Source organism: Hypanus sabinus, chromosome 16 (assembly GCF_030144855.1).
Source record: "Hypanus sabinus isolate sHypSab1 chromosome 16, sHypSab1.hap1, whole genome shotgun sequence".
Classification (NCBI taxonomy): Eukaryota; Metazoa; Chordata; class Chondrichthyes; order Myliobatiformes; family Dasyatidae; genus Hypanus; species Hypanus sabinus.
In genome coordinates, this window is record NC_082721.1 from 82,662,102 (window position 1) to 82,675,511 (window position 13,410).

At 43.4% G+C, this 13,410-nt stretch overlaps 1 protein-coding gene across 1 annotated transcript in view; it reads right to left on the reverse strand.

Annotated features, from left to right (window-relative positions):
* LOC132406506 (hemicentin-1-like) overlaps window positions 1-13,187 on the reverse strand; it is a 33,620-nt gene extending 20,433 nt beyond the window's left edge. Inside the window, exons 1-2 of the mRNA XM_059992273.1 lie at window positions 13,092-13,187; window positions 5,207-5,485 (exon numbers count right to left, since the gene is read on the reverse strand). Of these exons, the coding sequence (XP_059848256.1) occupies window positions 5,207-5,485; window positions 13,092-13,158 (346 nt within the window). The 5' untranslated portion in view covers window positions 13,159-13,187. The remainder of the gene's footprint in view (window positions 1-5,206; window positions 5,486-13,091) is intronic.
* Window positions 13,188-13,410: the final 223 nt, after the last annotated feature.

A 13,410-nucleotide genomic window follows, 5' to 3' on the forward strand; every position in this document is an offset into this window, starting at 1 on the left:
GGTAGGAACAAGTACAAGATGGTAAGTGATAGGGGAAACTGGGAGAGGGGGAGGGGTGAAGTTAAGAGCAAGGAAGTTGATTGGTGAAAGGGATATAGTACAGGGCTGGGGAAGGTGGAATCTGACAGGAGAGGACTGAAAACGAGGGAAGAAAGGGGAGGGGGAGGAGCACCACAGGGAGGTGATGGGCAGGTAGGGAAATGAGGTGAAAGAGGGAAACAGCAATGAGGAATGGTGAAGGAGAGGAGGGGGCAATTCACTGTTCATGCCATCACATTGAAGGTCACGCAGACAATATTTGTTTCATCTGATCTCCTTGCCTGTCCACTTTCACCCATCATCTGCCACCTTGTACATCCTTCTTCCCTCGCCCAACTACTCATTCAGAATTCTCTCCTTCCCTCTCAGTCCTGAAGAAGGATCTCGGCCCAAAATGTTGACTGTTTACTCTTTTCCACAGATGCTGCCGGTCCTGCCGAGTTCCTCCAGCATTTTGTACTTGTCCCACCTTTCTTTCCATTCACTGTCATTTCAAATGACTTCAGAACCTTGAAATACTCCTTATATGAAGACTACCATCTTTAAAAGTTTCTCAAACTTTCATGAATGTCCCTAATAAGTGGCGCTCAAGTACGAGGGGTGATTGATAAGTTTGTGCCCTAAGGTAGAAGGAGTCAATTTTAGAAAACCTGGCACATTTATTTTTCAACACAGTCCCTTCATACATTTACACACTTAGTCCAGTGTTTGTGGAGCATACGGATCTTGGACCTCCAGGAAATGTCCACAGCAGGGGTGATTGATAGGTTCGTGGCCTGAGGTAGAAGGAGATGAGTTATACAGCTTCTGTTACATACACGCACAGTTCAATCCTTTGAGTGATTATGCAGAAAGTTTGAAGTAAATAACTCATCTCCTTCCACCTTAGGACACAAACATATCAATCACCCCAGCTGTGGACCACTTCTGGAGGTCCAAGGCATCGACTTCTACAAAGAAGGGATCCGTATGCTCCACAACCGCTGGACTAAGTGTGTAAATGTAGGAGGGGACTATGTTGAAAAATAAATGTTCTAGGTTTTCTAAAATTGACTCCTTCCACCTTAGGCCACAAACGTATCAATCACCCCTTGTATATACAGTAGTTATTTACCCATACACATATATACCACCAAACAAACCAACATCCCTCCAGAGCAAGGTGCACAACACAGTAAACTCACACACAACACAAAGTAATATTACCACAAATCACAAGGTGCATTTACAACACAAGTTAAAATGTAAACAGTATAATGCTACAGGTGCTTCATACCTGATGAGGCCTGGGTGGTTGCAGGGAGTTCAGTAATCTTACGGCCCGGTGGAAGAAGATGTCTCCCATCCTAACGATCGCTGTTTTAATGCTACGGTACCTCCTGCCTGATGGTAGGGGGTCAAAGAGACTGTTGGACAGATGGCAGAGATCATTGACAACGCTAAGGGCCCTGCACACACGGCACTCCTGATAAATGTCGAGAGATCCTAATGATCCTTTCAGCAGTCCTTACATCCTTTGTACGGATTTATGATCAGTTGCCTTGCAATTCCTGTACTGGAGAGATATCCAGCTGGTCAGGACACTCTCAATAGTGTTCCTGTAAAAATTGTCAGCATGGGGTGGCGAGACAGAGTGGGGTGGTGGGAAATGGAAAGCCTTGCTTGCCCTAGTCTTCTCAGGAAATGAAGATGCTGCTGTACATTCCTGTCCAAAGAAGTGGTGTTGAGGGACCAGGTGAGACTGTCCATTATGTGCACTCCCAGAAACTCGCTGCTGCCAACTCTATCCATGAGGGATCCATTAATGTGCAGTGACATCAGCTTCTCAACATCAGGCAGAATGTCACTCAGAAGGAGCCTCAGATCTCTGCGTTCAGTCATTTGCAGTCTGCTTCATTGAATTGATAGGCGACTGTACTGAAACAATGTCCACTAAATATGATGCTTCACTTCAAAGTCATTTTGTAGTGTGATCAGTTCTTCCTCCACCTTTCCAGTTAATTGCTCATTTCAGGTGTTCAGGAATGGATTAATTTCCCAATCTGGAATTTGGATTGATAGAAGATCCTGAAATCTCTGAAAATTCTTTTTACAGATCACCCAGGTGGGTACTGTTTGCTTGAAGATCATCATCTCTTACTCTTCCTCTCTCTTCCAACTCAGAGAGGTTCGGAAATTGGAAAGGTCGACTCTTGGACAGAAATGTGGAGGCGACTGATTTGACTTTGATAAAATTCATATCATTTCCTTGTCATTGAAGACTGATTTCATAAAACTTTGGAAATACTGCCATTCTGACAAATAAACAATGTGATCCCGAATATTCTTGAGTTGATTACTAAATGAAGCAGTCAAGGCTTCAAAGCATTATATCATGGTTTCAGTAAATGCATAAAAGCATCTCAGGAGGCTCCTTTTGAGAGCCATGAGACTTCTGTGTGTAACAGCAAGCATTCAATCCGTTCATCATTCTCAATACAAAGCTCTTAAACTAGTCAAGAATTGAGAGAATAAGGCTTGATGTTATTTACTACTGTGATACCTGTGACAGCATTTCATGATTTGTGCAGCCAATCACATAGGTGTTTTGTGACAAGATGTTGTCTGTGAATTATACAATGAATGGTAAATATGTTAGGAACAGGAATTTTTCGTAAATGTAATAATCCCAGGCAAGTTCCCTGTCATTGATGTTCTCTCATCTGCTGCACAGGCAGGAATGTTGGTGAACGGAATATCCTTCTCTCTGGAAAATTGCTCAACAATACGAAGTACTGGTTGACCACCCCTTATCCGAAATGCTTGGGGTCACAAGTGTTTCAGAGTTTGGAATTTTAATTTTGGAATATATAATGAGATAGCTTGGGAACGGCAACATTTCCAACTCTGAATTTATGAGAGCAGTCTTTGTCTTAAAAATGTTCATCGCACATGTACTTAACGCTAAGAATTATTCCATACTATTAATGGGATGTGTGCAGGGTAACACAGCAGCATTGGGAGAATACCTGAATCAGCTGTTGAACAACAACAATCAACAACAGGCTTTCAGTCTCCACCCACGGTGCCGTGGATTGATGAAAAGGTTACGGTACACTGTATTTGTATTCTGCTTGTTTTAGGCTTTATGTAAGATATATTAAAAAAATCGTCATTACAAACTTGTTCTGGTTTTAGATTTTCATTAGCGACCACCTCGGCAAACTTAACAATTGAGTTTTTCTGCCGTTTTGTGATCAGCAGATGCTTTATCCTTAAAATTTTTAACTCTTTAAAAATAAAATGTTGTGTCTTTTCTTAAATCTCTGTAATCACACCACTGAATATTCAGAAATCCCTTCAATTTCAGTTTGACATATCTTTGCTTGTTTCAAGATCAGCATACCGTCAAGCAGCACGTGTTCACTGACACTGATGAATCCACTTTTTCGAGATGATTGAGAGCTTCATTTTTCACTTTATGCAGTTTTTCCATTCTTAGTTACCTCTGTTCATTACACATGAGGTCACTTCTCAGAACTCCCCGTGAAATGCAGTCTCCAGTGCATTGCCTGGGAACCTTCACAGTGGCTTGTGGAGTTTTCCATTTGTAATGTCATGTCAGCATTCAAGAACAAATACATAAATAAATAAATGTATTTTGGATGTTTTCAGATTTTGTAATTTTGAATAATTGGTAATCAACCTTTATTGACTCCCCTTTCATATCTGTTTCCATTAATTTACTAATTATTAATTTCCTGACCAGCTGTGTTCCTCCAGCACTTTGTATCTGTGGAACAGAAAACTGGTATGAATTCTGGTCGATAGTCCTTCGTTCAGTTTGATCTTCGTTCAGTTCAGTAGATGGACGGGGAAGTTGGGAGCTTGGTGATTTTCAGTGCTGATACCAGCAGTCCAGTGTCTACACAATGTTTGTGAGAATCGGTGTAATGGCCCGGATGCAGAGCATTCAAGGAATGAGATGGTAGAGTGTGATTAAGTTGCAGCACTATATTCAGCAGCTCAATAATATCATTGGAATATCGGTCTGGAATTTATCTGTTTTACCATTTTCAATTTAAATTTTGTCTCAATTGTTGTAGTTGACAGTACGTTATCTTCCAGATTTAATTTTCTTTAAAGAAGGTGCTTGCGAATGTCCAGTGAGAGTTTTGCATTATTGTTGGGCTTGGTTTCTGCTGTTAGTTGGGTTCTTTTCTTCCAAAAATAGTAGATCAGACCAATAATAAATAAACATGCAACGATAGTTACCACATATATCCAAGCTGGAGATCCAGATTGATCAATAAAACCAATCACAAAATCAATAGTACAGGTCATTGACAGTCCCAGGTAAACACTTTATAACAGAAGTACTCTTCTCTTCTGATCACTCTTACCTCTGAGAATGCTGCCTCAGTAGACAGAAGTGTCAGGCGAGCTTATAATGATCAAGTATGTAATCAATCTATCTATTTATATATTTATTTAACTATTTGCTTACTCACTTCCTTATTCAGATCCAGCACAGTATAGGCCTTTCTGGCCCTTTGAGCCAGGCTGCCCAGCAGTCCCCTGATTTACCATAATCAGAGGACAATTTTCCTACCAACCAGTACGTCTTTGTGCTGTTGGAGTAAACCAGAGCACATGGACGCAATCCCCATGGTCACAGGGAGAACGTACAATCTGCTTGCAGGCAGTGACAGGAATGGAACCTGGGTCACATCTACATGTAACACATTGTGCTAACCTCTACGCTACCGTGCCACCCATAAACATCTTGGGGAAATGGACTACCCAATGAACTGCCATAAACGAGGTTAATCATCTGCTACTTTCCATACTTCAGGTGAAGCAAGTCCAGTTCCTTCACTGGCCCAACACTCTGGACTGTGAAATAGCAACATAACCTTCCCTGATTTGAGACTCTCTGAACTTCCTTTCTCCATTTCTGTAGAATTATCACAGTCCAATGTCAATATCTAAACCCCTTTCGGACTGTGAACTCGTTGTGGGGGAGTGAAGGGTAAATCCATTTCCCAGCAGGCCGTTCTCTACCTCCCCGATACACGACAGCATCTTTCTGTGTAACATTTTCAAATGATACATAGTTCCATTTTACTTCCTTTCATCCTGTTGTACTCTGCTATGGGATGTGTTCAGAACAAGAGATGTCACTTACTGTACACTGGGACCACCCGTTTGTCCTCCTTCACTGTAGGTGTTGCAGATCGACAAATTACAGTACAGGCCACTGACAGATCCCAAATCTGGACACTTGGAAATCGGTCTGTAATCCACGTATCACCACGAGTGCTGTGGGGATTTAACCCTGGTCTATATTCCACAATTATCGTTGCGTTGTTACATGTTGTACTGCAGGTCACCTCCAGGGACTCCCTGAATTCCACCACTTGACGGCTTGTATTGACCAAAACCTCAAATCCATTCAGTTTATCTGCTAGAGACACACAGGGAAATGGAAAACATTTAGTGTGGTCGTGGGTGCAGTTTTGATCTCTGTACCTGATGGTGGATGTACAGTGAAGGCAGTGAAGAGCAGATTCACCAGACTGAGTCCCGACTTTTCCATTTCATTTTTCTTTCATGGGGCACTCACATGTTCCAGTGACATAATGACGTGTGTCATTCACAAACGTCTTACATACAACCAGAATGAATTATGTAAACAATGAATGCTCAAACAAATATTACTGAAATATTCAATCCACTACACCCGTCCCTGCTTAGCTAAAAACTCCAACTCAATCTAAAATGCATCTCAATTCAAATATATAATGTATTGCTCTCTAGTTATCTTATAAATATATACAGTATACTTTATAATACAACTACCATATAGATATCCACAACAGAGGAAATTTTTAATTTTGAAAGATTTCTTACTGTTGTGGAATAAAATTTTTCCTGATGGTGTGGGGAGTAGGTTCACTCTCCTTGGCATGTGAACCTTGTGGTGGTGAAACTCTTTCAGTTTCTGGGGAGCACACACACAAAAATGCTGGAGGAATTCAGCAGACCGGGCAGCATTTATGGAAAAGAGTGACCAGTCAATATTTCAGGCTGAGACCCTTCATCTGGACTGGAAAAAAATGAGAAGTCAGTGTAAAAAGATGGAGGGAGGGGAGGAAGAAGTATAAGGTGGTAGGTGATAGGTGAAACCGGAAGGTGGGGAGGGGTGAAGTCAGGAACTGAGTAGTGAACGAAATAAAGGGCTGAGGAAGGGGGAATTTGATTGAGAGGAATGAAGGCCATGGAAGAAAGGGAAGGGCACTAGAGGGAGCTGGTGGGCAGGCACAGAGATGAGGCAAAAGAGAGAAACAGGCAAGAAGAATGGTGAAGGAGGGTGTTGTAATTTCCTGAGAAATCAGTGTTCATGCCATCAGGTTGCAGGCTACCCAGAGGGAATATAAGGTGCTGTCTCTTCTGTGGTGGTTGTAAGACTTGACTCTGGGACTGTAAGAAGTTGTTCTGACAGCTCTGGACACCTCTCTTCTGTAACAATGGAGCAGGTCTCCTCAACCGATGGATGGCTCCTTGCCAGATGGCATCAGATGTTCTCTTCATTGTGTAGAAATGGTCCAATTCTATACTTTCCAAATACCCACTTTTGATCGCCACTGTATTCCATCACCAGGACTGCTTGTCGAGGAGTGAACCATTGAGCCTCCTTGTTTGAGGAGCCCTCAGTTTGTCTCAACTGCTTGTCCTGAATACTGCTTCTGTTACACGGAGCGACTGGGGAGAACCCAAGTGCAGGACACAGGCACGGGGATTGAATTGGGGTGCTTGCGCAGGTGTGAACGTAGAACAGCAAACAGGAGGAATCTTGACCCAGAGATCTGATATGGAGTCTTGACACAGAGACAAGGATTTTCATGGAATATCTTGAAACACTCCCAGGAGTTTGAAGCTGATCACGGTTTCCATCGCTGTGCCGCTGATGTAATAAAGGGTGCGAGTTCTCCTGAAGTCCATAACCATCTTCTTTGTCTTGTTGACATTAAGGACCAGTTTATTTTCCTGACACCAGTCCTTGAACTCTTTGACCTCTTTTCTGTACGTCATCTCATAGTTGTTGGTGATGAATCCCACCACTGTTGTGTCGTCAGTGAACTTGACAATGTGATTGCTGGGATGTTTGGTCGTGCAGTCATGTGTGAGCAGTCAAGCTGTGGTGGAGGGCAACTATTCTATGCAGTTAGTTTCCTGTCTATTTACACATAATATAAATGTTTATCAGCATAATCTTGGCCCTTGTGTGTTGAAACAAAAGGAATATTTTCAGTCATTTTCTTTTCTTATGATCTGATTTGACTCCTCCCCAAGATCTGATTTGCAGAGACATGCCAAATTGCACCTTCAGGATGAATGGATTAAGCTGCAGAGAAAAATCTTCAGACAGATGCAGAGAGAGGTCAAGTCACTGAATGTATGCAAGAGGGGAGAGTTAAAATTTGAGACATCACTGACACAGAGTTATTTAGAGAACACGGAACACTTGTTCAACACTCTAGATTTAATAATGTTTAATATCATTTCCTGTACACAAGTGTAAAGGGGAAAAACGTAATTGTTAGTCTGGATCCAATGTAGGTGAAAAAGAAAACATGAAAGATAAAACTTCACAATAATAATTAAAAACACAATAAATACAACTGTATAATATGGCTGGTATACACAGATTGATTATATGCCCATAAAGCGATGTTAGACTATACAAAGGAGATTTACAAGAAATAATGAAGTACTGTGGAATTAGTAGGTGGAAGTGGTGATCAGCCTCACTTCTTGGGGAACATGTCTGGAACACATGTGACATGAACCAGCAGCCCCTATGAGAACCGTCCAATCTCCTCCAGATTTCCCTTGATGTTTCAATCTTCCTCGACGCTTCAATCAACATCCAAGGATATACAGTGAATCAGAAAGACAGGTTAGTAGGCAGAGGGGGTGGTGTGGCTCTGTGTATAAGAAATAATATTAAATCATTGGAAAGAGATGACGTAAGATTGGAAGGTGTAGAGTCTCTATGTGTTGGGTTAAGAAATTGCGAGGGTAACAGGACCCTAATGGCAGTTGTATACAGGCCTCCAAACAGCAGCTCGGATGTGAATTACAAATTACAGCAGGAGATCGAAAATGCATGTCAGAAAGGCAATGTCATGATCATTGTTGGGGATTTTTAATTTGAAAGTGGATTGGGAAAACCAGGCCAGTACTGGAACTCGAGAGAATTTGTAGAATGTCTAAGGGATGGCTTTTTAGAACAGCTTGTTGTTGAGCCCACTAGGGGATCGGCTGTGCTGGATTGGGTGTTGTGCAATGATCCAGAGGTGATGAGAGCTTAAGGTTAAGGAGCCCTTAGGGAACAGTGATCACAATATGATCCAGTTCACATTGAAATTTGATAGAGGAAAAAATAAAATCTAATGTGTTGGTATTTCAGTGGAATGAAGGAAATTACAATGGCATGAGAGGGGAATTGGTCGAAGTTGACTGGAAAGGATCAATTGTAGGAAGGACAGCAGAACAGCAATGGCTGGAGTTTCTGTGAAAAATTAGGGCAGATATATTCCAAATAAGAAGAAATTTTTAAAGGAAAGAAGGGTACTACTGTGGCTGACAAGTGAAGTCAGAGCCAAAGTAAAAGCAAAAGAGAGGCATACAAGGAAGCTAGAGCTACTGGGAAGATAGAGGATTGGGGAGCTTTTTAAAACTTGCAGAAAAAAACTAAGGTGGTCATTCAGAAGGAAAAGATGAATTATGAGAGGAAGCTGGCGACCAATATCAAAGAAGATACTAAAAGCTTTTTTAAGTATAAAGGGTAAGAAAGAGTCGAGGATAGATATAGGACCAATACAACATACTAGAGATATTGTAATGAGAGATGGCAGAGGAACGGAATGTGTATTTTGCATCAGTCTTTACAGTGGAAGATGTCTGCAGTATGACAGACATTCAAGAGTGTCAGGGACGTGAAGTTTGTGTAGTGAAAATTGCGACTGAGAAGATGCTCAGGAAGCTTAATGGGTTGAGGGTGGATATATCTCCTGGACCTGATGGAATGCACTCTTGGGTTCTGAAGAAAGTAGCTGGAGAGATTGCAGAGGTGTTAATGATGATCTTTCCAGAATCAATAGATTCTGGCATTGTACCAGATGACTGGAAAATTGCAAATGTTACTCCGCTATTTAAGAAGGGTGGGAGGCAGCAGAAAGGAAACTATAGACCTGTTAGCCTGACATCAGTGGTTCGGAAGTTATTGGAATCAATTGTTAAGGATAAGATTATGTCATATGGGAGGCTTTGGGAGCGGACCTGAAAACAAGACACAGACACTGAACTACCAGGAACAGGACGAGGCATGAGAAGGAAACAAGGGAAGGGAGGAAGAAAGGATGCTGGACATGACAAACACCCCAAACGAGATAAGGATCCTGGGCCTGGGCTAGGACTTGACAAGGATAGTGGAACCAGGACATGGAACTAGGAACTAGGAGGCCAGGCTTGGACTCCAAGTCAGAGACTGAACAAGGACCCAGAACCTGGGTCTGACTCGGGCTCGGACTCCAGAACCAGGCAAGGACAAGACGTGGCTACAGGACGAGGAGAGGCAACAGGACTGGATATGAGACTCATGGGCAGGACAAGGGAACCCCAGTACAGGACGAGGGAATCCCAGCACCAGGCTGGGCATGGTACTCCTGGGCTGGGTGAGGCACATCGGCAAGACGAGAATGCAGAGCCTGGGTCGAGGGAGAACAGGAACGCAGAGCTGAGGGAGAGACAGGAACATGGAACATTGAGCCAGGACCTCTCCTTGGGTACAGGACGCAGGGCCGGGAATCATTACACAGAACACAGAACTGGGACCCTTCCTTGGATACAGGATGTAGAGCCGGAACTCATTACACAGAACGCTGAACACGACGAGACAGTTCCCAATGCTAAGTAGCAGCAAAATGGCTAGACCTACCTAGCGAAGGTGTAGACACTGAGAGGCAGTTCCCAACTGGGCGAGGCTCCAGGCAGAGGTTGCAAGCAGCGCTTTCAGAGGGAAGGAAGGGAACAGTCCAGCCTCAGGGTAACCGCAATGATGGCCTGACTTACCCAACAGAGGCAAGGACTGGGAGGGACAGATCCCACCATAGGGTAGCAGCAAGGACAGCCTGACTTACCCCACAGTGGCGAGGACAGGATACCAACCAGATGAACCCACACAGAGGCAAGAACATGATACTGACGAGACAAACCCCACAGAGACAAGGACAGGATACTGACAGGACAAACCAGCCCCTACACTCAAACCCAGGGCCACTTATATTGCCAGCCCCAAGACGAGAATCGGGTACTGATGATTAAGCCCCAAATAAGACAAGGGACAGCACGAAGACCCAGTGCCTGGAGTCCACGGATTGGACTGTGAGCCGGAATGCGGACTTCACAGACCGGACCATGACAGGTTACTGAGTACCTGGAGGCACATGACAAGATAGGCTAAAGCCAGTGTGGTTTCCAGAAAGGAAAATCCTGCCTGACAAACCTACTGCAATTCTTTGAGGAAATTACAAGCAGGGTAGACAAATGAGATGCAGTAGACGTGGTGTACTTTGATTTCAGAAGGCCTTTGACAAGGTGATGTACATAAGGCTGCTTAGAAAGATAAGAGCCCATGGTATTGCAAGGAAGTTTCTAGAATGGGTGGAGCATTGGCTGGTCAGCATAAAATAGGCAGTGGGAATAAAGAAATCCTATTCTGGCTGGCTGCCGGTTACCAATGGAGTTCCATGGGGGTCTGTGCTGGGACCATTACTTTTTACGATGTATGTCAACGATTTGGACTATGGTATTGATGGATCAGTGGCTATATTTGCTGATGATACAAAGATAGGTGGAGCAGCAGGTAGTGTTAAGGAAACAGAGCCTGAAGAGAGATTTAGATAGGTTTGGGGAATGGGCAAAGAGGAGACAAATGAAATACAATGTTGGAAAGTGTATGGTCATGCACTGTGGTGGAAGAAATAAACAGGCAGACTATTATTTAGATAGGGAGAGAATTCAAAATGCAGAAATGCAAAGAGACTTGGGAGTCTTTGTGCCAGATACCCTAAAGGTTAACCTCCAGGTTGAGTCGGTTGTGAAGCAGGCGAATGCAATGTTGTCATTCATTTCTAGAAGTATTGAATAAAAGACCAGGGATGTGACAAAGAGTGGTTGCAGATAGTTCGTATTCTGCATGGAAGTCAAAGACCAGTTGTATTCTGCAGAGATATTTTCTAGGATCCTTTTTTTAATAAATGACCCAGATGAAGTAGAAGGGTGGGTTAGCAGGTTTCCTGATGACACAAAAGTTGGGGGTGCTGTGGATAGTCTGGAGGGTTGTCAGAGCTTACAGTTGTTCATCGATAGGATGCAGAACTGGGCTGAGAAGTGGCAAATGAAGTTCAAACCAGATTACTGTGAATTGGTTCGTTTTGGTAGGTCAAATTTGACAACAGAATATAGTCTTAATGGTAAGACTCTTGGCAGTGTAGAGGATCAGAGATCTTGGGATCATGTGCATGGGATACTCAAAGCTGCTGCACAGGTTGTCAGCATCGTTAAGGCATATGGTCTGTTGGTATACATCAACCACGGGACTGAGTTCAGGAGCTGTGAGGTAATGTTACAGCTATACAAGACCTTGGTCAGACCCCACTCAGAGTACGGTGTTTGGTTCCAGTCAGATCAAAACAGGAAGGATGTGGATACTATAGAGAGAGTCCAGAGGAGATTTACAAGGATGCTGCCTGATTGCAGAGCAAGCATTATGAGAATAGATTGAGTGACCTTGCCTTTCTCTCCTTGGAGAGACACAGGATGAGAGATAACCTGATAGAGTTGTACAAGATGAAGAGGGGCATTGATTATGTGGATAGCCAGAGGCTTTTTCCCAGGGTTGAAATTTCTAACACAAGGGAGCATAGTTTCAAAGTGCTTGGGATTAGGTACAAAGGGGATGCCAGGGGTAAGTTTTGCTCACAGAGAGTGGTGGGTGCGTGGAATGCACTGCTGCAATGGTGGTGGAGATGGATACAGTAGGGTTTTTAAAAGAGACTCTTCGATAGGTACATGGAGCTGAGAAAAATAGAGGGCTATGCGGTAGGGAAACTAGGCAGTTTCTAGAGGAAGTTACATGATAGGCAGAATGAAGGGCTCATAATGTGCTGCAGATTTCTATGTTCTATTCCCCCTTCTCCAGCCCTTTATCTCTTCCCCAGCCAAATTCCCAACTCCTTACTTCACCCTTTCCCCCTCTCCCGGTTTCACCTATCAGCTGCCACCTTGTACTTCTGACTTCTCCCCTTCCTCCCCAGACCTGATGAAGGGTCTCAGCCTGAAACATTGACGCTTACTAGCTTATATAGATGCGTCCTGGCCTGTTGAGTTCCTCCAGCATTTTGCGTGAGTTGCAAGAAGTTCAGTGGTTGTTCAGACCAACCAACAGAATGGGAAAGAGATGTGGTCTAAGTGAGTGACAATGGAAATATTGCCGGTGCCATTTGGGATGGGTTGAGTATCTCAGAAACTGCCGATCCTCTGGGATCATTTGAATCTTGGCGGCTTACGCTCGGACAGGGAGTCGGAATGGATCATCAAGAGGCACTTGGTCTGTAACATATCAGCCCGTGTCCGGTCCTCAATACCGAACATGGAAGGAGAGCAGCAACCTCGAAACAAAATGTCACGTTTCTGATATCACGGGCAAAATGACGTGTAAGATTCACTAAATGTGACATTGTTTGAAAGCCGGTCCGTGAATTGTGCAAATATTTACTCGGTGCCCATTTCTCTCTCTCCAGCCGTTCCGCAGTTGAAGTACAAGCCAATGTAAAATTTCTCTTTTGTTCTGCCAAGCCAGAGACGACGAATAAAAACGAGAAACGAGTAACGGTCCGCAGAATAAAGCGCACAACGCAAAAATACAGTTCCTAAGTACAGTTACCATCTAATTGTGCGAGTCTGCGGAATGTATATTGAATATTTAAAAACGTTTTACCTACCTGTTACGATAAAGAGTAAAATGAAAACGAAAATTGATTCGCTCAGTGAAATCGGCCTGAAGTTCATAGCTTCTGAAATCGCCGTCGGGATATATTGTTTTGCAAAGACCTTCAGTCAGACTTCAACAAACGTCAGAAAGCTCCCGAAGAGAAATCCGTTTGTCACGTAATAGCGTCTCAGTGAGTTTGCGAAGCTCCAACGGTCTAGGAAGTTCCTTCAAGAGAAAATACACAGCTGACTGTTTTACAACCACCTGCGAATCTGCAGCTCACACTCGCGTTAACGCTCTAATCCAGGCAGGGAGTCAAAAGTTGAATT